The sequence below is a fragment of the Macrosteles quadrilineatus genome, unplaced genomic scaffold (genome assembly GCF_028750875.1).
Source record: "Macrosteles quadrilineatus isolate MER2022 unplaced genomic scaffold, UCM_ALF_1.0 Scaffold_2__2_contigs__length_208266976, whole genome shotgun sequence".
Lineage (NCBI taxonomy): Eukaryota > Metazoa > Arthropoda > Insecta > Hemiptera > Cicadellidae > Macrosteles > Macrosteles quadrilineatus.
Window position 1 is genome coordinate 183,230,017 of NW_026542595.1, and position 26,985 is coordinate 183,257,001.

The 26,985-nt window shown below is 35.0% G+C and overlaps 2 protein-coding genes across 6 annotated transcripts; one reads left to right on the forward strand and one right to left on the reverse strand.

Annotated features, from left to right (window-relative positions):
* The first annotated feature begins 1,728 nt into the window (after positions 1-1,728).
* Positions 1,729-7,215, forward strand: LOC128985861 (eukaryotic translation initiation factor 4E-1A-like). Its single transcript, XM_054405806.1, has 5 exons — positions 1,729-1,826; positions 3,391-3,563; positions 4,224-4,401; positions 5,276-5,421; positions 6,441-7,215. The coding sequence occupies exons 1-5, from the start codon at positions 1,797-1,799 to the stop codon at positions 6,553-6,555; spliced, it is 642 nt and encodes a 213-aa protein (XP_054261781.1). The 5' UTR covers positions 1,729-1,796; the 3' UTR covers positions 6,556-7,215.
* A 2,611-nt stretch (positions 7,216-9,826) lies between these two features.
* Positions 9,827-24,324, reverse strand: LOC128987927 (uncharacterized). Of its 5 annotated transcripts, none has more exons than XM_054409025.1 (5): positions 23,577-24,324; positions 20,538-20,663; positions 20,044-20,166; positions 13,767-13,892; positions 9,827-12,059 (listed from the first exon to the last, which is right to left on the reverse strand). In XM_054409025.1, exons 1-5 carry the CDS (start codon positions 23,923-23,925, stop codon positions 11,230-11,232), a joined length of 1,554 nt encoding a protein of 517 aa, XP_054265000.1. In that variant the 5' UTR covers positions 23,926-24,324; the 3' UTR covers positions 9,827-11,229. The 5 variants fall into 5 exon arrangements, with proteins under 5 accessions (XP_054265000.1, XP_054264999.1, XP_054265001.1 ...); XM_054409024.1 differs by having other exon boundaries at positions 20,044-20,169; XM_054409028.1 differs by lacking the exons at positions 9,827-12,059; positions 13,767-13,892 and adding exons at positions 17,224-17,472; positions 18,553-18,686 and having other exon boundaries at positions 20,044-20,169.
* Positions 24,325-26,985: the final 2,661 nt, after the last annotated feature.

Here is a 26,985-nt window from a genome sequence, read left to right on the forward strand (position 1 = left end):
GGTGTAGCTGAAAATTTCTATACACCACAAATAGTTTTTAATGTAAGTTTTTCCATTATTACAATCGGTTTAGGTATTGTTGAAAACGTCCCTCCCCAATATTAAACCACACTTAAGAGTAGATTCAAACCAGGATAAATATAGCGTTCTAAGAAGTTTAGGAGTAATAAACTGTCTCAAATGAAAGAAATAATTATAGTTAATTTGTCTACGTTTTTTTAGTTGATTAACATGTGAATGCCATTTTAAATCTGAATCTATATGAAGGCCAAGATACTTGACGGAATCAACCAAATTAGTGTTTGTACAGCGACAATCACGAAAACAAGTAACTAAATGACAACGTAGATCGATCTCTTTCTTTCAACGAGTAACGACTCTGTCAAATGAGGTTTGTAAGTAAATATCATTTCATTTCATTAGATTTAGAAGTATTGACGATTAATTTGTTTTCTTATTAGGCCTATCCAATATGATATTACATTCCACATTATTAATTTTCATTCTCAGTAAATCATAATTGTTGGCACTGGCATACTAAAGATGTATCATCAGCAAAAGCATACAGTATATCTTCGATTTTAAATCCATTGATAGCATGTCATTAATATAAATTGTGAATAAAATTGGGCAAAAGCACTCCCCCTTGAGGGACGCCAAGCCTTTGAGAACATACATCTAAATAAACTTTTTTTTATTTAACCATTTGTTTTCTTTCATTTAAAAAAGTCTCAAACCACTTATAACAATTGCCCTGAATTCCATATAACTGGTTTAGTTTATGTAATAATATGTCTTGATTAACTAAGTCAAATGCCTTAGTAAAGTCAAGATAAACTATTGTTGGTTTAGGCTCATCAACATGATTAAAACTATCTCGCTTATGTGTCTTTCAACTGCTAGGAGTGCTAGGTCAGTATTTTTACCTTTCATGAACCCAAACTGCTCCTTTTATGTCTACTCATGTATATATTCCTTTTATCTATGATAAAACTAAGGAGTATAGGTACGTATTATCGGTATTATGCAGTGGCTATTCGCACGCCAGACGTGAGCCGCTGGCCGCTACCACGCACGTCTGCTCCAAAATGACGTCACATTAAGTTCCTAATCTAGTAACTGTTGTAGCTGTTTGAGTAAAATTTTTTAGTTTCCCCCAAAATCCTCCATTTTGGGTTTTCGAACCAATAGTAATTAGGCTCAAAAAGTACTTCATAACATGCCTTCTGAGAATTTCAATTGACTACCATTTTTTACTGGGTTGAGATAGAAATAAACCCCTAGTTTGCGTTGTTGGTTTTCTTTTATTAGGACCTTCATTCGATGGCTCTTACTGTTTGAAAATTTTGAGTTTCCACCGAAATCCCCCATTTTGGGGATGTACACAAAATGGCGGTTATGCGGATGCCCAAAAAGTACTTCATAACATGCCATAAATGTGTGCAGAGTTTTAGTTTTTCTAGTATGGGCCATTAAAAGTCTTCAGACTTTTATTAACCTTGTACTATACTATACTATATCTGTAATACTTCAGCATACCGTAAAATATAAAGAACAGAATTCTCTCAATCCTTATATTTTACCTTGTATGTATTTTCCTTCCACCATGATCATACATAGGAATAATTTTTCAAATTTTCACTTTATACACCTTTGTGATAGAGGAAAAAAATTATACATATTTACAAGGCTTTGGTCGGGCTAGGACTTTTCGAGAAACCGTAAACCTATCTTTCCACGACGTGAACGTGAAGTCGTGAAATACCTGTGACTGTGGGGATTTCACTTTATTTGAGATGGCTGTTGCTAAACCAGAAGAAATAGAGGTAATTATTATAGTAGTAGTGAGAAATGAACATTCAAATTTTTATTCTTTAAGGGTGTACCAATTTATTCACCAATAATACAATTTATGTCTATAAAATCACTAATACTAAAAGTGCTAGGCCTATTGCGGAATTGGGACCATGACATATGTCTTCTGCTTTACTTGATAATAGTTTTTCTCCCATAAAAATGAAACTATTCTAGTTTTATCCATAGACGAATAAATGGTCTTACTTCCCCTTATAACTTGACCACAATTTTTGTCTTGATTTTTGGTCCCGAGACTAGGCCTAGGTCAGGGGTCTCAAAACTTGTTCCTTGAGAGCCACATTGTAATTTTTTGGAGGAAAGGCGAGCCAGTCATATTTTAGTACAGAAAGTTTAGTCCCTCCTCCTAAACACTTAAAGTCACCTAAGTTACTGTAATTGCAATTGGTAAGTTAAGTTTGTTAGTTCTGATAGGTACCTAATTAAGTTAGGCTAAGGATATGATTGGCTGCACTGTTTATGTCCCACATTCACTAAATCAATTATTTTATTCAATTGTAAATATTCAATCCATATTCCTCCTCTTACAAGTAGTAGTATCTTCAAACGCATTTAAATTACAGGGTAGGCTACACTTCCATCTGTTGGCACAAACAACCAAATGAAAATATCGATCGATATATCGATTAAGTTATTCGATATATCGTTTGGTCAGTTAGGTAAGGTTAACCCAACCTAATTAATAATTTTTTGACATAACTCCCGCGATTTTTGAGGCATTTGTCATAACGTGGTACAAGTTTGAGTGTCCTCCTTGTAGAATGTTGCCACTGTGTAGTTAACCATGAGGTAACACGTTCTTTCAGCTCGAATAACCGCTGACTGCCAAGAAAAGACTTCAGATTGCAAAACAAATGAAAATCGCTTGGAGCGAGGTCGGGGCTGTACGAAGGATGGTCAAAAACGTCCCAGCAAAAGCCCTGAAGAGGTGTCCTCGTCACATTTGCTGTGTGTGGTCGAGCATTGTCATGAATGAAAACCACTCCTTTTGTGAGCATTCCTCGGCGCTTATTCTTCAATTGCGCGGGGCAGTATCCTGAGTGTCTCAAAGTAAAAATATTGATTGATTGTTTGGCCTCGTGCGCGGCAAAAAATGAATAAGCAACATACCTTTTCTGTCCCAGAAAACTGTGCACATGACCTTTCGAGGTCAAGATTTGCTTTGGTTTGATTTTTGCCCAGGACGTATTGTGCCTCCATTCCATTGATTGATGCTTGGTTTCAGGGATACCATAACCAATCAAATTTTCGTCTCCCGTTTCAACCAAAACTTAGTTTTGGTTAAGTATTTGTCTTTACACAATTTTTTACTTTTTGTAGTAAGTTAGTAGGCTAATGCATTTTTATAGCCAAATTCAGCCCAACAATGGTAATATTTTCTTATTATTAACACACACATCATATCACATAAGCCTCCTACCTACAAATATATTTGTCAACCTTTTTGTATTTTGACCTCATTGACCTGAGATACATTCGGCCTATATTTCTCTAATAATAGCTTTTGTTTTACAGAGCCAGACTGCTGACAAAGCCGAAGCACTAGAAGACATTTCACCAGAACTTCTATACAAACATCCATTAAATCATGTGTGGACCCTATGGTACTTTGAAAACGACAAAAAAAAGTCCTGGGAAGAAAGTCAACGTGAAATTATTAGTTTTGACACAGTAGAAGACTTTTGGAGGTATTAAAAAGTTATATTAACAAATTACAAAGGGCTACAGTATTAACTGTATTGTTTTATGCCTGTATCATTTTCAATATAAAAGCTTTAAAATTAACCTTTGCTATTTACTGTGGTTCTACTGAAGATGGTAGCCTGTAATTTAATCTTGGAACTCGCTTTACATGAAATTGTAAATCCTGTTAGTACTGAGAACGAAATCATCGTCATCAATATCATTATCAATTGAGATGTGAACGCCACCAATGAGCAGGGACAGCTGGGTCTAGTTTCGAAACCATTAAAATGCTTTTCACTTTTCTCAGGGTCGCATGGGTGACCTATTGATTACTAGGCGAGCACTGGTATGTAACATCTGGTATTCGTCAGTAACAAAGCTACACAGACCATGACACTCCAGTCACTCATATTTGGGTTAAAATTTGCACCAAGGTACTTCCTCATCTAAATCGATAATTAATTAATAAGACCAACTGTTTCATTAGTACAACCAGTAACCAGTTACTGTTTCAACCAGTAACCTTCCAAAAAATGTTATGCCTTCCCACTACTGTAACCCACCAGCCGCCACTTTTGTGATATTCTGTGTTAATCTGCTCTGCTTTGTGCTTAGTATTTTATTTTCTATAAGTATTCTTAACAATCTATCTATTGTTACAGTTTGTACAACCACATAAGACTAGCCAGTGAGCTGAGGCAAGGCACAGACTACTCGTTATTTAAGAAAGGGATTCGTCCAATGTGGGAAGACCCTAGAAATGTCAGAGGTGGTCGTTGGTTGATCAACCTGGAGCGTAAACAGAGAGACATTGAATTAGATAACTTCTGGTTAGAAATTGTAAGTTTGACATAATTTTATATTTGTTTACTAATGAGTTAATTACAAATTCATATTGATTCTACAATTCTATTGATTTTCTTCTAGTAACTACCATCAAATTTCTGTTATCCTAATATGTTGTAAATTTAATATTGGTATCACGTACGCTCAAGTTAGTCTATGTTAGTCTATATTAATTAATATAGATTTTGTTAATGAATCTGGTAATATAACTACAGTTGGTAGTTGTACTATCTAATCTGCCTTGTATGAATCTTGGGCCATACCAGTGTTCTTTGAAAGGGCTGGATTAGGCCTAATGAGCGTTGAATTAGTCTCTTTGGGCTGTTATTGCAATGATGGTGGAGGACACAAGGCTAGTATTAGCTTCTAATTGATTAGCGCTTAAATGAGAAAATAAAATTATGGTTGTGCAGGTCTAGTTATGTGATGAAGCTGATGTGAAATATATATAGCCTAATTGTAATAATTTGTGTAAGAAAGTGTTTCACAATAATATTGTATTAACTGCTTACAGTTAAAATTCAACTTGGTGTATTTTTTTTAAAGAAAGTTCCACTTCCAAGAGTAAAATGTGCTGTAGGCCTACTGCATTATGGATAATTCAGCTTGTTTTCTACAGCTCACTGAGTTGGTTCAGTCAACACAATCACATTGCATTTTTTCACTATTGTTTGGATATTCTCTATAAGAAAACTGTGGAATTAAGCATTGATGTAGGCCTATGCAGTTACGTTTTTCTTTCATGTAATAACTCATATTATTTAATCCGATCTTTTAGGTTATCTAACTTTTAAACCATTTTGGTGAGGATCGGGTACTGTATGAAGCATAAAGTGAAATTCCAAACACATTATATGGTTTGTTTCAGCTGCTGTGTATGATAGGAGAAGCATTTGACGAGTGGGGTGACGAGATATGTGGTGCTGTTGTCAACATTCGAGGCAAGGCAGACAAGATCGCTCTGTGGACTGCTGACGCTTCAAAAGCCAAGTCCGAAGCAGTAATAGCCATCGGGTAAATATTTGGGTTTTTACTTAGACTTAGTATCTCTCAGACTTCAGTGAGAAAGGGACGGTTTTGATTCCCGGAATATCCACAAAACATTACATTGGTTTGGATTGGACCGCTTTCCCTTGAAAGCCAATATTCCAACACTTCTGTGCTACCCGTAATTGAACATTTCATATTTTATTAACTATGATATTTTATGGGGAAAATAAAAAAAGTAGCAATCACTTTTTACAGCATTGGGGGGTCTGTACCATTTTTTAAGTGTTGAAATTACCATAACATACTAAATTTAAATCAAAATTGTTAAAGCTGTTTTCCTGAAAAATAAATTTGTCTTTAATTTTATGTATTTGTAGCCTAATAAAAAATTGCCATTTAGAATCAAAATTTGAAAAAAAAAACACCTGTAGATCTCATGGATTACTGGATTACCCACATATCTACTAAATTTCATAAAAATATGGACCACAGGGGTAGTCTGTAGTGTGTACACATCCACACATACACATCACTTTGAAAATCTCTTTTTCGTGTTCAAGCAAGACAACACTAAATAAACAAGCTGTAATGCTCCTCTGTCATGACGTCATCGTAGGCGACGGCAATGACGTAACGTTTGCTGTTTGTGATCAGCTGCTTGTTTTAATCTTTTCTTGGAAAACAAAAATTTAACTAAAAAAATATCATTACGTCATTGACGTTGGCTATGATGACATCATGCCAGATGAGCATTACGGCCTGTTTATTTAGTGTTGCCTTGGTTCAAAGGGGCTCAAAATGGATATTACCACAGGAAACTCAAACTTTAAAATCTTGACAAAAACAATACTTTGTCCAAAAAAGGTTGGGTAATGCTTCTTTTAATTTCTTATTTGCCCATTCACGTTGGATTCAAAGGCGTGGATGTACATAGAACCTGTCAAGGAAAAACAGGTCTTTGACTTGGTCGTCTGTCAACCCTTAAGTCTAACCCAAATTTATTTGCCAAAAAATAACAATAACTTGTCTCTTTTGAATTTCAGAAAGAAACTTAAGGACCGATTGAAAATTGGACCCAAGATGCAGATCGGCTATCAGATTCACAAGGACACAATGGAAAAATCTGGCTCCGTCGCAAGAAATACGTACACCGTTTAATGTTATGATATCAAGCTAGTTTTTGTTTTATTTAAAGACTCAACACTCCCTTTGTTTTATTTTCTGTTTGTTGTCTTTTACGTCAAAGTTTTTTATACCTCGGATAGTGTTATTGTGTAGTAAAGTTCCAACAGTGATGTTAAGTTCTCCACTTAAAAAGTAGAGATCAGCGTGCAGTGACCAGAATGAGCTGCTGAGGTATAAAAATGTGCTCATCGTTCAGAAGTTTTATTTTTTTTACTTTACTATTTTTGCAAATCTTAAATGTTCTTTAAATTGCTTCTTTGTTACTAGGAGAATCTTAGTACTGTTTCTACAATACAAGTTATACTATATACTGGATGTACCAGTTAAAGAAAGACTGAAACTTAAATAGGCTACAATTGATTCATGTACCAAGAAAATATACTAGTGACTAGAGTAATATTCGAGGGAAATCGTCATTTTGAAAATTTAAACTGAAAGAACTTGTATGAATTGTGCTGTTAAGATTTATTAGTCATTTGATTCAAATGTTATACTAGTTTTTGTTTAACAGTGTGATTTTTCTTTTTTAAGCTTTAATTAGGAATCTTGAAAATTGTCCTCAGATTATTGTAAATAATGAAATGATAAATTAAAATAATCTTCCAGCGGTTCTAATAAAGGTTTTCTGCTAGACTGATACTAGTTTACTTTATCCTCTATAAGTTTAGTTTATATTATAAGCAATCAATATAATACAATTTACAGGGTATCCAGCATGATTGATGATTGCTCATAATCACAGCCACATTGCTGATCACATCATCTTGTAACTATAGCAACATCCATAACTATCTCCTGTGATCATGTCACCACCTCTGATTATATCCCGCAATGATTTCTTGCCATGTTGGAAACATCAACTATCATATCGGTCCCACAAATGCAGCGATGTGATAGTTACACACGACCATCGCAAAGCCCAGCAGCTTCGTTTGTAAGCGTCTCATACAATCAATGATTTACATACATTTTCGTCTTTGAATTTTTCCAACCAATCTTTATGAAACTTAGCAAGTTGTTAGTGGCATAGCCAGGTTTGGAGCACCCTGAAGCGGAAATTGCTTAACCACCCCCTCTCCCAAACATCACCACACTCATATTATACATAATATAGTATATTTATATCCTTCCGGTTTTGCCATGGATAAAACATACTCTCTTAGTATATTTCACCCTTATGAAGCAGCTGAAGCCAATTTTATTGTTAGTTCTGTCTGGTGCACTCTAGAGGTTGTGTTTTGTTTCTTGTTATTTCAGTAATTTACAACCTCGTTTATCCAAATAAAACGATCTTCTCATAAACAATAACTCGTCCCCTAGCTGCAATTAACTCGTCGCAAAAATTTTGTCGACACTAGCGATTAGTTTCACAGGACATGAACTAGACACAAAAAACGAGCTTCAAATTTTAAAATGAGATGAGAAGTCTACCTAACTAGTTGTTTTAGTGGTTTTGCGGATGTTTTGTTGTTAAGCACTTATAACGAGCGCAAATAACCCATCAGTGGCTGACGTGCAACAGGACAAGGTCCGCCCCTACAGAATCGATCAAGCACTTATAACAACACAACTATGTCAATTTTCAATTAAATATAAATTATATAATTAATATACTAGGCCTAGTAGTTAATATATTTCGGCACTCTATGGTGCCATCTTCAGACTGACTCTAAAGATACGGTATTAAGATTGAGTGCCAAATATATTATTACTAGCTGTACCCGTGAGCTTTGCCCCGTTTAACTTCATAAGTGAGCTTGTTCGCATGGCTCAATCACGTCCTGGTTGAAGTTTGTTTGCTACGCTCACTCACCTTTAGGTTGGAGCTTGTTTGCTGCGCTCACTTGCCTTCAGGTTAGCTCGTTCGCTACGCTAACTCGCCTCCAGGTTGAAGTTCGTTCGCTACGCTCACTCACCTTTTGGTTGCAAAATAGTGCTGCACCCTGTTGGTAATCCTTGTAACTAATGCTATTGAATATCATAGAACAGAACCAACTTGTTTATTCATGTTGAAGCCTTCCGGAATTGGTAATCAATTATAACAGGTTACGTACCTTGACGTCCACAATTCCTTAGTCGGTATCCGTTGACTATAGTTTCGACTACATAGTAGTCGGCTGTCAACGGATACCGACTAAGGAATTGTGGACGTCAAGGTACGTAACCTGTAATAATCAACTTGTTTAATTGAAACAGCTGTTAAGATTAATTTATTCCATTTAAATATGAGTACTCATAAGGTTAACATGGGAAACTCCAGAGCCACTGGTGCGGAGCCCGAGAGTCTGATAGATAATATGCAGTGTGTTAAAAAAAGTCCCGGAACGGCATAATATGTTGTTAACCAACATAGATACGGCAATACTTATTTGTATCTAGATATTAATAATGAAAACCAACCTTTTAAAGCAATTATCAATATCCTTCTCTTCCAGGGGGACGGCCTACAAGGAGTTGGAAGAAAATCTTTAATGTAAGCATAGGTTGATATGCACGTCAAAGAAAAGGTCTTTACTAGTAAAAAAATGGAGCCCTGAGTACTTGAAACCACAAGACATTTTGGTGGTTTTACATTATTATCTTTGTCTTCTGTATGGTTTGTATGGATATCGTCATCTTCCTTAAAATCATACCTCTTCTCTTATTTCTATTCCGTGTGGGTTTCGGCACCATGTCATTAGATTAATTATTAAATAATTATACTGAACTCAAGAAAGGTTGTGTATTTCTAATTTAACAAAAACTCAATCAAAATATAAAACAATAACACAAAACATATGTAGTACTACTGTCAGTAACGAGTGAAAGACTAACAATGGTAACAACGGTAAGGGATAATGCGTCACGACTGGATGGATTCAGTGTCTAGGCTTTCTAGAAGTGATTACTTGACACCTTAAGGCCTGATCGTGGTTCAGAAGTACCTAAATTATTTGCCAAAACAACAACAAAGAATTACTATATGCAGGTACAAGTATAATTCAGTAATCCGGAGGCTAAGCAACTCTTAGAAATATAAGTTGCGAAAGTTTGGCACTTGCCTAAAGTTGTAAAAACATTCTACACTTATAATTCAAAGATTTTAGCAAAAATTATACCCAGTAATTATTGTTTTCGCACACTAAAAAGTATTAATTATTTCCTAAAATACAAATAAAAGGATTCAAACATAGATAAAACTGAGTGATGTTTTTGTATTGTTTATTTACATTAAAATACATTATACAATAATTTACAGTACAAAGGAACAACAGTCTTGTTTTCCAGTCTTGCATACATGGCTTGGTACAAATGAAGAAATATTAGTGACAACTTTACCTTTCCTGGACAAGTAAGTGATATATTTGTTTAAGGCCCAGGATCAATGGATGAGTCGTGCTCTTGCGACTAGGTATTTAAGCAACGCTACACGTCAATGGGAGACGTTCGGTTCAACTTTTGAGGGGTTCGCGACTAGATGTCATCCCAAGTGATATGGTCCCTTTGGTGATATGTTGCAGATTGAGAACGGAAAGCGGATATTTTTGTCAATTCTGCAAAATGACTTTGGTATTTGTACAAGAACCATCTGGTTTGTGCTACTATGATGCCCCTTTTTCAAGCTTTAAGGAATTACTTTAACATTGTACATGACATACCCCATACATTATAATTTACAAGAAATATTTTTATGTGAACACCTCTCTAGGGCAAAAGTCTTGCTCAAATTTACCATAGGTCTACAATATTTTAAAAGATAATCTCTTTCTTAAATTATAAAGACAGCAGTAGATACATTTGCCATGTTTCTTAATATTTCGGTGGCAGATACTTTAGCCCAATTTTTTTATTGTTGTACAAACAAAATATAAACAGTCATAAGTTATTTCTTTTAGTAGGATTGTGTAAAAATAGTAAGAAAATAAAATATTTTTTCTTTGTTTCACACATTTTTGCCTGTCTTAAGCCACATGACCCATCTGTGCTGATGGGCTAAGGTCATCTATTCTCATCGACAAATAGTCTATTCTTAATTACCATCAAGTCAACCTTTTAACTAATTGTCAAAGCCTTAATACAGTACCAAGTACAGTAGACCCCCTTTTAACCACCTTGCATCAACCAATTATCCGCCATTGCTTGTAAAATATTACAGTTTGTTTAAACCTTTTTTGAGAGCAGTTCGGTTTAACCGCTGCATTCTAGGAATCTCGGCATTTCTGCTCCCACGCTTGGCGATGGGAACAATACGCTAAACTCTAAGGATGTTACTAAGAATAAGCTAATTTGTACTGAGCTAATTTGTTCATGATTGTATCATTGATAAGCTAATTTGTATTTATCCTTTCTGTGACTCAAGCCTACAAAATGGTTGCTTGTATCTTAAATTTTGACAATAAGTTCTGTACAGAATTACAATAAATATGGAAAGCATAAATTACTAAAGGGATTATAGAATTTTTATTGACTCTATCTACGAGTATAATTTATTCCACTGAAAGTATTTTACTTTACCGTGTTTTTGAGTTTATTTGTGACTTTTCTATGGTCCAGACTTCAGAATAATGGTTATATAATTCCAAATGAATAGCATTTCATTTTTTTTAGTTTTTAGGGATTACTCGTTTTAACCAAACTTTTGAGTTATCCGACCTAGGTCCGGTTCCGTTAGGTTAATAAGGGGGTCTCTACTGTACTGAGGTACAGTATCAGGTATACAGTAGATATAAAGTCAATGACAGTAACAAACAATTCTAGGAAACTTGAGCACAGTGGAATAGCAAAAAAATATAAAAAATTTAAATAACAAAAAAAATTGAATAAATATTTTGAAGACATTGAAATTTTGTTAGCTAACTGAGTTACAATGTTCCTTTCTTTTAAACATTGGTAAATGTTACTTGTATCGCTTAAAGAAGTATGAATCTCCACTTCAATAAAATACTTATATACTTTATTTGCAAGACGAATTAGCTTTATAATACAGTACTTTAAAGTTGCGGCAGTCCCTTTGTAGTAAAGATTCTTACCTAACCATAATATAAAGTGGTATATTGTTAGTCCTATCATATCCCAACTATTAACTTGAGGATTTTCCACAATTTCGTCATTTTTAAACCAGGATAAAATTACATAAGGAGTTTTCTTAAGACAGTTTAGCAAGAACCATTTTACACCCTTAGACTGAATTGTTTTGATGAGCAATAAAATGTCATAGAAAGTTAGTAGCATACTGTCGAATAAAACAGCAATCGCGAACAATCCACAATATATCAGTACACCACTGATAAAAGTGACATTAAAGTTTACAAAAAATTCATGGATGTTGTAAATTACCAAGGTCACAACTAAAAATATAATAAAAAACAATGTGATAGATATAACACCTTTTTGAACAATAGGCAAAACAGGCCTAATTGGTTTTTTATCCATTTGGTCTCCACTAGATAGGGAATTTCTTCTTTTCGACATGTTGCTATCAGTTTCACACATCCAACCTGCCAAAAAAAGAGCATTACTTTGAAAGTGTTTAATCTGCAGTCAAACTGACTAAGGGCGGGTTAGTTATGTTTAAGCTGCTTAGACTGTGAAAGTAAAGTCTGCACTACTTGTACTTACCAAGGAAAGAACCCCTATGGACAACATTAATTATGTGGTTGGTTAGAGCTCGTGCGTTTCCTGGTGAAGCCTGAGGGTAGGTGGTTATAGTGGCTCTTAACCGGTTTTGTATGGGGTGGGGATTCGCCAAAAATCAGTCTGCGCTCTCAACCTGTACGAGCAACATCGCGGATACAATCTTTTTCAAAAACATTTGGGATGTCAGTTCGATTATCTTAAAACTTTATTTTAAATGGTAGAAAAAGGAGGATAGCAGCTAGCTTACCTTGAAAGAAGTGTGGGTAGGCCATAGAACAAGTAGAAAAATATTTTGCACACAATATTTTGTCCCCTAAGGGACTTTGTCAAGTGTAGAGAGAGTTTATAAATTACAAGATGGCTGCTTTCATGGCTGATGGCTGTTGTCAACTATGCAGGGTTGCCACATCTCATTAGTCTATTTACAACTATGTACACAACTTTATATATACACACACATATAATATTTTATATAAAAACTAGGCCTATTATGTATTTAGCTAGCTGCTTGGACAGGTTTATCTTAGGTTAAGGTTGGGGGGAGTTCTGGAGTTGGTTATATACTGGAATGCCAGTTCCCACCTTCTTAACATGGAAGGGTTGCATTCATCCTTTGGAAGGGATTTTATTACTTTAGTTGTGAAGCAACTATCAAAGTCCATGTTGTGATTGTTGGCATGGATGGGTGGGGGAGCGCGCCATGTCATGTTTATTGTTTCAATGTGAGCTCAGCCATTGTCGGGGAACGTTGTAATCTTTACCAGCCTGTAGCTTATAATGCGAGCTTTATTCTGGTGTAGGTTGGTACAAAAATTGCCCGTAAAATCCCGTCTGGCAATGCTTTTGTCCCGTTTTCGGGGATTTTCTCAGTTCGAGCCGTATTACAAAGACTCTGGTTATTGATCCAGGCAGTGCTGCTACCTTTGGGTGTTTCAGTGAACTACGTCCACTTTCGGAGTAACGCAGAACAATCACCAATGCTCTTTTGTGATTCGTCTTACTGAGATATTTCAATACCAATAGCGATCGCTGATTCAGTTAGCGCGTCGGGGCTCCGCCCGGGCCTCGCCGCCATTGGCGAGCGCCTGTTTAAAGGTTTCAGCAGCGAATGTGTTAAGTTTGATTAATTTAGTCAATTAGCAGCAAAATAAATACATTGTAAAAAACCATTGAAATCAACTAGTATTTTGAGTAGGTTGAGTCAAATTAATCCATGGTTTTGGTAACCTAATTTTAATAACCATACATATTTTTAGACACCTAAGCAAATCAATTCTCTGGTTCTTCGTGCTGCATTCTATGGACATATATGTCTTTTATGAGATTGCATGTCTTTAGCTTGCCTGAGAGTGTGTAATGAAAGTGTAAAATGTCACAAATAAGTCTTGAATAAATTACCAAAAGAGTCTAATCCAAAAACTACCTTCCCACAAAAACTACCTTCCCACTTTATTGTTTGTCACAAAATGCTAAAAAGGGCTCACACTTATTTGTGAAAGCAACAACAGTAGTGGGTAGTTAAATTAGTGTAAGCTTAAAATGAGTATGGCAGTAGAAGATGTACAAACCTTCGTAAAGTTGGTTAACAATCTCATTAAATAAGTCAGGAATAGAGATGGCCATCAGATCTTCATCACCAAAATGATCAAGAAAGTTTAGAGGCTTTACTGGGGGTCTGGACACCTTCTCACCATCTAAATCAAATCAAACCAAATTGTTTATTAAGCCAGATTAACAATAACACAGACATTGCATTAGCCACACTAATACAAAGCAAACATTTTTTAGATTTAGTTAAACAGAGATAGTACTAAAAAAAAAAATACCCCCGCCGCAGCAAACCTGCCGACTAAGCGAATTTCCATTTGTCTGAATTGATTTTCAATTAAATCTACTTAAATTACATAAGTTTTAGTGAGTACCTAGGGTTGCTGCTACAAGGAAACTAATAAAGTGTGTTTTTTGGTAAAATATTAATAGCTTGGTATAAAATAAATAAATTTGCCAAGTTTGATCAAAATATATCCATAAACAAGCAAACTACAAAGTTTACAATATTCTCCATAAGAATAACATGGGAATTTTAAATTTACAATCTTTTGAATTTTCTCCATTACCAATAACCGTACAAAAACACTTTGATATAGTAATTTTTTTTTTTTTTTTTGAGCTCTTTAAAAAGGGCTAGAGAGAAATCGGGAAATTTTGTGTTTTGAGGGTCAAAAATGAGAAAAACCAATTTATACCCCATAAAACCCCGTTCCCATGGTCCGATCATGCTGGTTCGCGAACTCATTCAAGTTTATCCCTCCTTACACCTTTAAACCAAATTTTATCAAAATCGGACAAAAATTACTCAAGTTATCACGTTCACGGACACATATATATATAAATCTTTAAATATATATATACATATATACAAATTTGAACGAATGGTGTTTTTGGCCTCTGGGTGTATCAAAATAAAAAAGTAAACCGGTCCCGGGCCTAGGTCTTACCATGCCACATACGGTAATAGCTACTATAGGGAAATTCGCTAAAACAAAATAGAACCCATTGTGGATTTGCTAACTGTAATATTTGGATTTGAAAAGTGTTTTGTCTGAGTAAAAATATATATTTTTTTTTTATACGAGTATAATCTTAAAATTAAATTTATTTAATCCAGTCATCAACTGTATAATTATATATCTATATTAACCCAGTAACCTAACGCATTTTACCTTGCATGAAATGGGGTAGTAGGTTGCTAAATCCAAATTTTCGACCTCGGTGACCTTCCGGATCACCTCCAAAAAGCCTAACACATTGAGAGCTATGCCTCTTCAAGGTTCATAAAATCTTCCCTAAATGCTTGAGTTTTAAGTTTCAAGCTATTAAGTTTTATAAAAGAACCACAATAAGAAATAAACTATTTTATTTCATCTCAAGAACAGATTGTGTTATAAAATTTGTTTATGGAAATAAATCTATTGTATCTATCTACATAGACACACACGTACAATAAATGGTTCTCGGGGATAGAACACAGGCTTGTGACGAACGGTATTTATTTAATTGTATCGCCACGGGAGCAGGTTGGAGATCGGGGATATCCCAACCCCGCGCAGTGGTCAATTCATACTATAAAATCAAAATGAGGAAAGTTACAATACTTAAGTCAAAAACATTAAAAGGTTAGAACATTTTAACAAAAAGATTATTCTCTGCAGGATTGACATTTTGGCAGAGAGAACATCGATTCACAGCCTTCTTTATAAATTATAAATAAATTTTGACTGCTAGGTATCAAATCCCGAAACTGTATTGTTATATGCTAAACAGGTATAAAAGAGCCTATCAAGTCAAAATCACTACGGATTTGTATTGTTTTTCAGGATGTGTCAGAAAAAATGTCCGCACTAAGTCCCCGCAAATTAAAATTAAATACAGTAGAACTCCACTAATTCAATCTCGGCTAATCCGACTTGTCGCATAATCCAACCGTGTCATCGCCTATCAGTTATGATGATGATGTCATTGTTTATTTCACTATTATTTTGACCACGTAGCTTAGTTCCACAGTCTGAGAAAAGTTGATCCACGTCTTTGACGATCACGGGAAAATATGTAACATCTTGCAAACTTGATGTTACATCATTGCCATTGCATCAAACTCCTGAATGTCTTCTGCGGTAACTAAAACATATTTTGAAGGAAGTAGATAAAATATTTGTTTGAAGTAAGTCATTTTAAGTAGACACTCTGGACTAGCACTAACTTCATTCTGTCACTACCCTCACCTATTCGGGAAATATCACTGCATGTCTTCGCGCATCTTTCATTAAAATAATTCAGATTATACAACACTAATATTGTTAAAATTTGTATTACTATGGGGGGGGGGCTGGCTCACTCCCTTATTTTTGTCCGTGTTGAATATCTCACGGTCACGGGAATGTTATCGTCTTCCCCAATCGGTGCTAAATCCTAGACAAAGCCCGCAGTCTTGGGAAAAATCACCCTCAGGTAATTTGTTCTTTTTACTGTTCTGACCATGGTCTCGGTCCCGTAGGTGACAGACTAGCAGAGTTGTGTAAAATGAATACACTTTTTCAACATTCTGTGACACATCTTGAGAGATTTTGAATAATTGTGAAAGGGGGATTGGATATCCTAGAGATCTTATTAGAGGATCTTTGGCTAAAAGCATTGACAGCCTACAGGTATATATAGTCAGGTGTAGGTATATACAGGGTGATTGATATAAGTGTGCCAGCCGTTTTATTCGAAAACTATAAGAGATATCAAAAAAAGTAAAATGGTAAGTGCCTTGGATTTTTTATTTAAAAAATTGTAGTCAAGTCAAAAAAAATATTTTAGCCGCCATTTTTCCAATATGGCCTCCAACTTTGATTTTTCTTATGGAACACCCTGTATTTAATGATGTATTCTGGTAGAAAATGTGATTTTAAGACGATTTTATTCTTGTAAATTTTTTCATAAACCTAACCGTTTCAAAGATAATAATGGTTAAAGTTTTGAAATTTTTGCATGAGAATGAGTTTTGATACAGGCCTAAGCAAGCATGCCAGCTGTTTTATTCTAAAACCATTCAAAATTTCACAACTTAAACCATTATTATCTTTGAAACGGTTAGGTTTATGAAAAAAATCACAAGAATATAATCGTCTTAAAATTACATTTTCTGCCAGAATACATCATGAAATACAGGGTGTTCCGTAAGAAAAATCAAAGTTGGCGGCCATACTGGAAAAATGGCGGCTAAAATAATTTTTTCGACTTTACTACAATTTTTTAAATAAAAAGTCCAAGGCACTTACCGTTTAACTTTTTTTGATATCTCTTATGGTTTTCGAATAAAACGGCTGGCACACTTATATCAATCACCCTGTATAGTCAATGATAAAAGCCAGTGTACATCCTTGTTTAGTTTCAAACCATAAATATCTGGTAGGAGAGTTTTACCAGGTTTGAAGCTGCAGCACCTAATTTGTAGGAAAGCAGTTTTATAAAACAACTCGGTTATCTTTACAATTGCAGTTTATTCCTCAACCTATTTAAGTAACATTTTAGTTAAACAACAATATTCACACTGACACATTACACTCTATTAAATTAAAATAATAGTTTTGCATGTCAAATTCAAATTTCTCTAAGGAAAAGTTTTTGCACGATATCATGAATGTCCATCCGCCTTGCCAACTTCAGTGCTTTCATCAGGTTGACCTTCAACTCTTCAGGTAAAGCTTGATTCTCATATTCGTGAAGCATCTGAAACAGTAGATATTCATCTGATAAGTAGTCAATATTAAGACGAGTGAAAAACTTTATATTTGTTTAAAACAATAATGCATCTTGTAGCCTGTAAAATGTCTGTAACTTCATTTTCTGTCTATTTGATTTCCAAGTCAATAATCTTAGTTTAGTTATTAATGACATGATTAAATTTTACAAACTTTATTCCTCTGAGAATATTTAAATATTTTGGCTCTAACTACAGAGTGTTTTTTTTACACACAACCCAAATTAAAAGTTCTGTGAGACACATTTTAATGACACACAACCACAAATTTTGGTATCCCTTTTTTTCTTTACTTAATTTCCGATCAGGTGATCACCGTTGTTGCATAGTTATCTTCCCAAGAGGTTTTGTGTTATTGGAAATTTATTGTAAATAAGACACAACATGGCGTTTTCAAAATTTCCAAGAGTTAGAATAATATGTTGAAAGAAAATCGTTGGTTTTCAAGAATGGTTTGAAATTAAGTTTCCCGGTGTGATCCGGATTTGAGGATAACTTAAATCTCTAGATTTAAGTGAAAATAAAATCAGGCAAATGGAAATTGGCTTAGTCTGCAGGTTTGCTGCAACGGGCATATTTTTGTTTAATATGGATTCGGTTTTCTTAAATTTGTACAATATTTTAAATTTATATTTCTGTAATTTTGTCACAGTTCCCTTCCTTCAATTATGTGAACCAACATTATTGGTTTGACTTGACAGTAAATTTTCTCAAATTAGGAAACTCTTACTCTATGTTCAGCAAGATAGGTAAATGGCATTTTTTAACAATTGGAGATTCTAACCACAATGTTAATGAAAAATTCAAAACCAGTAATTATTAACAAACAGTAGATATATTGTTTAGATATCATTGAAAAATTGGGATTGTTTTAAGACCTATTTCGGAACACAGAGCTCTATGTTTAGTTATTATCTATTCAAAGTCAAATCTAAAACAAGGAAATAGGCTAATCAAAAACCAAAATAAGAGCCTTTTCAAAAGGTAATTTGTTTTAAGTTTTTAACAAACTTTCTTTTCCAAATAAAAATGAATTTAAAAATACTCACCGCTTTTGCTTTAGCTTTATCGTCAGCAAATCTTGGATCCTGTGATATTTCATGAATTATGCATTCTTGCACCTTTAAATAACGAGCAAAATCTTGCCAACTACTCCCTATTCTTGAGGAAATTTCAGTTACAACTAGAACACAAATGTGTAGGAAAAATAATTACAGTTGTTGCACAAAATAGCTTACATCTAATGCCTGGTTCACACAAGGGACAAATCTACGTACTAGGAAGTCATTAGGTTTTCACTAGAATTGTCGCAGCCCAGCGACACACAAGTTTTCACGATTGATAATTCCAGTGACTAGATTGCAGGTGTGACATAGATTTTGATAATTGTTTTTGAAACATTGATGTTCAATGTTTTACATCGAGGTAGGTGACCATTGATTGACAATTATCAATGTTTTTCTATTAATAAATTAGCTTTAGAATAATGAAAATTAGGTAACAATCAGAATCAATTAAACATTATTGTTAGGCGGTTTCATAGGGAAATTTCAAATTATTTGTAGATACCACTCAGTTGTTTATTAACTGATGTTATGTTTTTGGTATTTTTAGACTTGAATACAATTTACCAAAAAATTCTGTATAGTTTTATAATATTCATTTTTTTATAACAATATTTTAAAATTAACAACTACTGAAGGAAATTTATTAACATTTTTTATTCAAACGCAAGTTCTATTAATTTTATCATTTTAACTCTGATGGTTATTTAAATTAGTTCTGAATTTATAGCACTTCATACAAGCAACAATTGTGCCGAGATATAGTAACTTTGATGCAGCTGGCATCTGTTTCTACGAATAATATATTTTCTGGGGACTTGTAATTTAATGTTTTGTTAAGTCTGAGACCATAATACAACAAACATCCTCCCACGCATTTCCCTTCTTAATTTTGTGGTATTCTGCAAGACAAGTGTTCCAAAGGCATAACCGATTCTTCACTCATTCGACAAAAATATGGATAACAAAACTATATGAGAGCTGCAGCAGCAGCACAACGACCAACTGCACGTGTGAATGCTCTCATATGGCCACATGTACTGCTACTCCGCAGACCTAGTGATTACCTAGAGGTCGTCTGCGGTAACATGCTTGATCACAGCTGCTGTCCAGGGTTGCCACCATAGTGGAATGAAATAATTCATGCCAGTGGCAACCCTGTGTATGTATAAACCTATCGTTTGTAGGGCGTATCTTTGTATGTACGCTCACTTGATTCTGTGGTCTGCTACATAGAGGTTTCAGTTTTAGATGTTACTTTTGGTCTCTAGGGATCTCAAAACAAAAAAGTAAATCGGTCACGAGATCACGTCTTACCATGAGACCTACAGTAATTAGCTTATTCCATAGCCCATATGGAAAACTTGCTAAAAGGTAACAACTAATATAGGCCTAAAATTCACGATCATGAACCATGGGTGATATAGAGTTGATAGATGAAAACGATTAATTCTCATCATATCTCTCTCATCTTACCTCTTTTGTTTAATCTTTGCTGATCTAGGCTGCCATTTCCAATAACACCAGAGGAACTTTGTCTTGGAGGGGAGTAATGAAATGTAGGCACTGTGTTACTGTTGGTAGCCTGAAGTGGGACATCTCCTACAGAAAAAGACATTCCAATCAATATAGTCGAGTAAATCCATACGACAAGCCTAAAAAATGGCTTTAAATTGTTTTATTTAAGACTATTTTAGACTACGAATTATGTGCATTTACCCGGAAATAGTCTAAAGAAATCGGAGATTCGGAAGTTCAAAATTCAAGATAACGTCCAATATTTTGGTCAAATACTTGTATACCGTAATGTCATTTCTTACGAGCTGTCTTCGTGACTAGGTGTGGTGGAGGGGGTGGGTGAAATGTATACAGAACGGCTAGTAGAGAAGAAACCGTGTGCCCAGACTGCTTGTGCTTACTGTAAATTATGTATATGTATCATAAAAAATCTAATCAAGTGTTTAAGATACCTCTTGTGTTTAATCTTTGCTGATCTAGGCTGCCATTTCCAATAACACCAGAGGAACTTTGCCTTGGAGGGGAGTAATGAAATGTAGGCACTGTGTTACTGTTGGTAGCCTGAAGTGGGACATCTCCTACAGAAAAAGACATTTTGTTCAATAAGTTATTCATCCTTCAACTTTAAATATATGATGTAAATATCTAACAATGCCTAGGCTAAACAACCTGTCTTCCAAAGATAAATAACTCTTTTCCTTTCATGAAGGATATAAGACTACAACAACTTATTTGTACACAGTTATGAAGGTTGGTTTCATGTAGGCACAAGTTGGACTAGTTTTATGAAGGCCTATGACATGTACTGAGACCCAAGAGACATGATTATATGATTGTATAATTTCATTTATCAATTATATAATGGTCTTTTTGTTGGAATGAATATAAAATAAAAAAAATAAACCAGCTTAAACTACAATAAACAATCCCTTCAAACAACATTAATCCATAGTAAGCCTTTCAATACATAAGCAAGGTTATTAGAATTGCTATGTGTGTTTGACCATCAAGTCAGATACCAGATACCGGTAAATGCCTAATCTATAGTCCTCGCCACCCTAAGTTGAGGCAGCCCAAGGCCGCACGGCGTATATCTAGTGCGGCCTTTGGCTGCCTCAACTTAGGGTGGCGAGGACTATAGGATGTGTTGTTTCCCCGGGCATGAGAGATGAGATAACTGAGGATCAAGGATTCATAGTGTCATCTCAGTTGTTGCTTTTGATGCACATTGAACAACTCAATAGAAGTCTACACCTTATAGACAAGCTGGTAGGATAGGCTCACAGAAAATAAAAGGTGAAGGATGGAACTGACGGAATTGGTTGATTCTCTTAGTGGTGCCTCTGTCATTAGGAATTTTAGAAAAAAATAGACTTAGCCTAACCAAAACATTGGAAGTAAGCCAAAAATACCTAGGCTAGTAACCTATAACCCATACCTAGCACAGAAAACACACTACTATTACCCAGAATTCTCACCGCGTGTTAAACAGTGTTAAGTACTCGGAGAGAGCTAGGCCTGTCAATTCATGAGTAGCTCCACCAGCATACAATGCACCAGCATAGCGATGCTGGTGGCGCTGCCTACGAATTGACAGGCAAAGCTCTCTCCGAGTACTTAACACTGTTTACCACGTGGTTAGCATTCTGGGTAGGTAATAGTAGTATGTTTTCTGTGCCCATAGGCTCCACTCCTCCTACAATCATCTCCATTCATACATACTTGGCTTTAAATACCTAGCTTCGTATGGTCACAATTTCAATTAAAAGTATTAAAGTAGGATACATAGAGGCTCCCAATAATAACCTAAGTGCTACCTAAGCTTAAAAATATATAGGCTTAGTAGACTAGGTAGACTGTCTTAATTGTTTGGGTTAGGCCTAGTCCTTGATCATTTATCTTAATAATAGATTATTTGTTTAAAGGAGTGTTTAACAAATAAGCTAGGCTAGTTTAGATAAGTTAGTAACTTAGTTAGCCAGTATTTGTTGTCAAGTAATTTCAGGTTAGGTTTTACTATGGTGTACTGTAGGCCCTAGAAGTTTAATCGTTATCCAGGATAGCAATATTAAAGTCAGGTTTACACTGGAGTTTGGAACACCTGTAAGTTACATAAATTACAACAAATGTTCCTAACAAATTAAGAAACACTTGTGGTACTTTTTGGAAAGAAACATTTAATGTTCGGAACAGTTTTTTTGGTGTTTAGACCTAGGCCTACAACATCGTTTCCAGCCAGAAGTCGGTAAAGATCAAAGGTTGTTCCATCCATTTAGAACACAAGTTTTATTATTTCGACACTGTTTACATTAGTTCCTTTCTACCCACCAAACGTCATTCATTCTGTTCTCAAAAAAATTACAGTTAGCCTACATGACTTTCTTAAAAAGTAGGCAAACTGGATATCCTCAAAAAGTTCAAATGATTCAAATGATTTATTTGGCCATTCAGTTCAAAGAAGCTTGTTTAACTCCCGCCCGTCTGCAGTTCTCCTGATAAGGAGGTTGATATCATTCCTATTTATATCATCCAGCAGGTTAGTTCCACTGTATTTTGATCTAAATTGCAGTGACAGTCTCACCAAGTAGGCTACACTGTCTCGGTCTCCGGTTTAGATAAGGTCACACAGGTTGCCGCAGCCAGTTAAAAACATTCTCTCATGTATATCCTGTTTTGTATAGGCCTATCTGTGAATAAATTATCTTTGAATTGCATTGTATTAATCTAACTTAACTTAGTGACCGTCGTGTCCTTGGGACATTGAATTTAATGTTTCAAACCAAATCAAAGAAGCTGCACTATCTATTGTAACTTATTTTAAGGGTAATTCTGAGCAATTACTTGGTCAAACCCAAACTTTTTCATTTTTTACTGTGGTCGTAAGGATGTTCTCAGAAAACAAGAAACATATAATTCAAGCCCCGCAAGGCCATCGTACAGGTTGCCGAGCAATAAAAAGGTTCAAAGTCCACGCGATAACAGTGGCTTGCGGGAGACGCACGGAAGGTCAGTTGTGACAGTCCCGTTATGTTATGTTAGGTTAGGTTAATTGATAACCTGAATCGGGGTTATGATATGTGCATGTTATATCTAGGTTTGGCTTCCGAGCGTCATAACCTAACCCAACCTAACCTAACCTTGCGGGGCTAGAATTATAGGTTTCTTATTTTCTGAGAACATCCTTATGACCGTAGTAAAATAAGAAAAAGTTTGGGGTTGACCAAGTAGGCCTAATTGCCCAGAATTACCATTTTAAGCTTTTGTTAACTTACAAACGAATTAAGAAACACATCTTAAGTACTTAGTAGGTTTACAATAAGTCTTAAAACATTTTGTTCCAAACTCCAGTGTAAGGAAACACGGGTAAATAAATACTGACAAGGATCCTCAATAAGCATAGATTAACTTAAGTTTATGATAAATTTTGGCTACAGGTAAATTAAAGTTCACTTAACATAAGTTATGCCTATTCAATGCGAATTAGGAATTACCTCTGGAATGGACGTTGTGAGTAGGCCTACTCTTGCCTGTATCATGAAGTATTGTTTTATGATAATCCAAATTGTGTGTCTTTATGTTAAGAACACTATAAATATATTCTAAGACATGAATGTCCGTTGGTTGTAGCTCACACCTTTTTTCTAAAACTTTCAAAAGAGTATGAAGATCATTGATATACTCAAAAGTTCTAGGGGAATTTATTACTCCCTCATATTTTCTTTTGATAGTTGTAAGAATATTCTGGTTTTCACATCTCTCGCTTGCGGACTGGTATGTTGATAAGGCCAAAAGCTTACAACTTTCATAACTAGCAAGTTGTGATTCCTCAGTGTTTTCCATGACTTTAAGCTTTAAGTTAACTCATATCAGTTGGTCCTGGTTGTAACCTATCAGGCCTTGTTTATGCTCGGCCCTCTCATATACTTGCTAATTTGCCTAAACTTAGAGTTGCCTTGCTTCAGGTTTTGTTATAATTATTAATAACTGAGTTTAATTGATAAGAACAAGAATAACATTTAACCTGCATCAAACCTTGGTCCAAGATAAGGTACACTAGCCTAATCTTTTAAAACTGACTCAAATATCACTGATTTATTGCAAACTATATAAGACGATTTATTAACGAATAGCAATGCATTAAGTTGAATCATATTCAACTACAATTTGGCAAAAATAAAATTAACCGTAACGAATAAATACGGAACATTAAAAAATAACACAATTTCATGACATAAATAAAACAAAACAATGCACTTGCACTTGGCGTGTCTGTCTGCGAGTGCGTGAGCGTGAGTCGAGTTCGAGTGTGACCGTGACGTTTATTTTTTGTGATCACTCACTGATCACGTGGTTCCTTTTTTTGGTTCTAATTGCCTATAATGTGATCTGGGAATTTTTATCCATGAAACTACGATGTCTTTATGGTTGTCCAATTGCTTTTATTCTCCTCAGTCTTTATCCTTTTAGCAAATTTCCCATATAGGGATTAACAATGTCATTGAAAATGACTTTGTCTTGGACGGAGCCTTGCTGGAAAGATGCAGTTACAAGAAGGACCTTGGTGTCACTACTCACTAATTGACTCCTCCTTTGAGTTTGACCAGCACTTTAGCAACATATGTGTCGAACAGTAAATGATGGGCTAGACTCCGTAGCAACAACCATCTTGTACAAGTCCCTTGTCCTTTTAGACCAGCTAGAGTCAGTCCAGAGACGATTCGTTAGGTTCCTGAACCGCCAAGATTGGTTCAATTACTTAGAAGTCCCCATCGATATTGTTTCAGAATCCTACGGATTGCAGGTTGCAGCCATTAGCATGCAGAAAACAAGTGGCAGATGTGTCCTTCCTCTTCAAGCTCTTCAACAGCAAGGTAGTCGCCCGTACCTCCTGAAGAAGATCAATATCAGGGTGCCCACTAGGACTAGGGAACACTCGGAACAGCTTTTTTGTGAGCTGGAACATGCAGAAAAAAGCTACCTCCAGCACAGTGCTATTATCAGGCTCATACGATCCGGCAATCAGTAGTCCTTAACCCTCTTCTGTGACAGCCTCGCAGCCATCAGACGCTCGGCCACCGGGTCCTATAGCCCCCTGCCCCCGAAGCCTAGTGTGCCACTTATTGTTATTTGTTAATTTTCATACCTTTATTTTTGTATTTTTGTTAATTTTGCTATGGTTGAGTTACTTTGTTAATGTTATCATCGGATATTTCCATTGTTGTTGTTTTCATAGATGTCATGTTTCATCGCTGTATTGTTTCTCTAGTCATGTTCAGATTTAATTTTCCTGTCACTGATGTTGTTTTTGAAATGTTGAATCAATTTAGATTTAAGTTTTTTGATAGCATTGTTATTACATGGTCATTATATATATATCCACTTTGTAAATTAATAATATTGCCGTTGGAATAAATATAAATAAACTAATAAATGTAATGGTCATATTATACATATCAAAATTGTAAATTGGTGATTTATGCTGTTGGATTAAATAAATAAAAATAAAGAAATAAGATGTTACCGTAGGTCTCATTGACCTGGATCTGGGACGGATTTACTTTTTGTTTTGAGGTCCATAGAGGCCAAAAACACAATCAGTTCAAATTCTTATATATATTCATGTGTCCGTTAGCACGATAATTCGAGCAAAAATGATCCGATATTGATGAGGTTTGGTATAAAAGTGTAAACCTAAATTTATTCGAACGAGTTCGCGGACCAGCATGATCGGGCTATTTAGGAACGAGGGTTTATATGGTAAAAATGGTTTTTTTTTATAGTTTTTGACCCTAAACATATACAGGGTGGAACGAAGTTAGTGTTAAAAATTTGTATGTGTTAAAACTACTTAGTATTTGTGACAAAATGGCACTAATTTAGATTTCTACACCCTTACAGGTAGGGAATAACAGACAAATTATGATTTTTTCAAAATATTTGTATTTTCTTACATAAAACGGCCATAATGCACAACATTTTTTTTGAAATATTATTATAATTTTCAGAATCCTTCAATAGTAATAGTACAGAGTCACTGTGATGAAACATCTGTTTAAAACGGAAGTTTAAATTGTGTGATATTTGAGAAAATTGCAAAAAACCTTTACATAAGTTTTTAACCAACCTCCATTTTATGAGTGTTTTAGAATGGAAAAGCGATTAATAGACGTTTTTATTTTTGACATAAAAAAGAGACACTAGTTTAGGCAGGAGTTGCAGCGTTTTACGCCTCAGAAAAATGGCTTGTGGTATACATTCTGAATCCTGTAGCTCATAGAGTAAGTTTAGATAGAAAATGCAAAGTATAAATAAGTTTGCTAGGTTAGTTTTCGGAAGGAATTAATTGTTTTGTTTAGGCTACTTAAAATATCATCATTATATGATTGCAAGAAAATCATCTTGAGGAAGGATATGTCTCAAAATTAGCATTTTATATATTGACCCTTATAATTTTTTCTCATTCACATGATTTGATTATAATAATCTGAAAGTATAAAATATTATAGCTTTGATAGCCACATATGCCATTACTTTTAAATTTTGATACATTTTTAATATACGCTCTTTATCTACTGCTTCATTGAACAGTTTTGGTTTTCAATAGTCTTTTGCACCATATTTCCATTCTATATATGCTGAATTTTTGTTTTGTAAATTTTCCTAGAAAATAACATTGGATTTTCAATGCTTGTGATCTTAAACAATACGTTATACCAGTCCCTCCTACGGTTGGTTAAATATGGCCAGTGGGGCTGGTCCCTACCACTGAAGTAACAAGGGCAGGTTTGAAGCTTCGGAGGTGGCTGGAGACGAGCCTGGGCGCTGAGGAAGGTGCGGACACAGACAATATAATATTCCATTGTCTGTGGTGCGGACCTCTTCATGAGCACCAGGTAACTT

What these genes read in the sequence shown, in the direction of transcription:
- LOC128985861 (XM_054405806.1), top strand. Translation starts at nt 1,797, where the DNA reads ATGGCTGTTGCTAAACCAGAAGAAATAGAG. An exon ending in CTAAACCAGAAGAAATAGAG is followed by an intron (nt 1,827 to 3,390) that starts GTAATTATTATA and finishes TTTGTTTTACAG; the next exon opens with AGCCAGACTGCTGACAAAGC. An exon ending in ATAACTTCTGGTTAGAAATT is followed by an intron (nt 4,402 to 5,275) that starts GTAAGTTTGACA and finishes GGTTTGTTTCAG; the next exon opens with CTGCTGTGTATGATAGGAGA.
- LOC128987927 (XM_054409024.1), bottom strand. Translation starts at nt 23,925, where the DNA reads ATGGAAAACACTGAGGAATCACAACTTGCTAGTTATGAAAGTTGTAAG. An exon ending in GCAAAGATTAAACAAAAGAG is followed by an intron (nt 13,893 to 20,043) that starts GTAAGATGAGAG and finishes GATTTGATTTAG; the next exon opens with ATGGTGAGAAGGTGTCCAGA. An exon ending in TGTTAACCAACTTTACGAAG is followed by an intron (nt 12,060 to 13,766) that starts GTTTGTACATCT and finishes TTTTTTTGGCAG; the next exon opens with GTTGGATGTGTGAAACTGAT.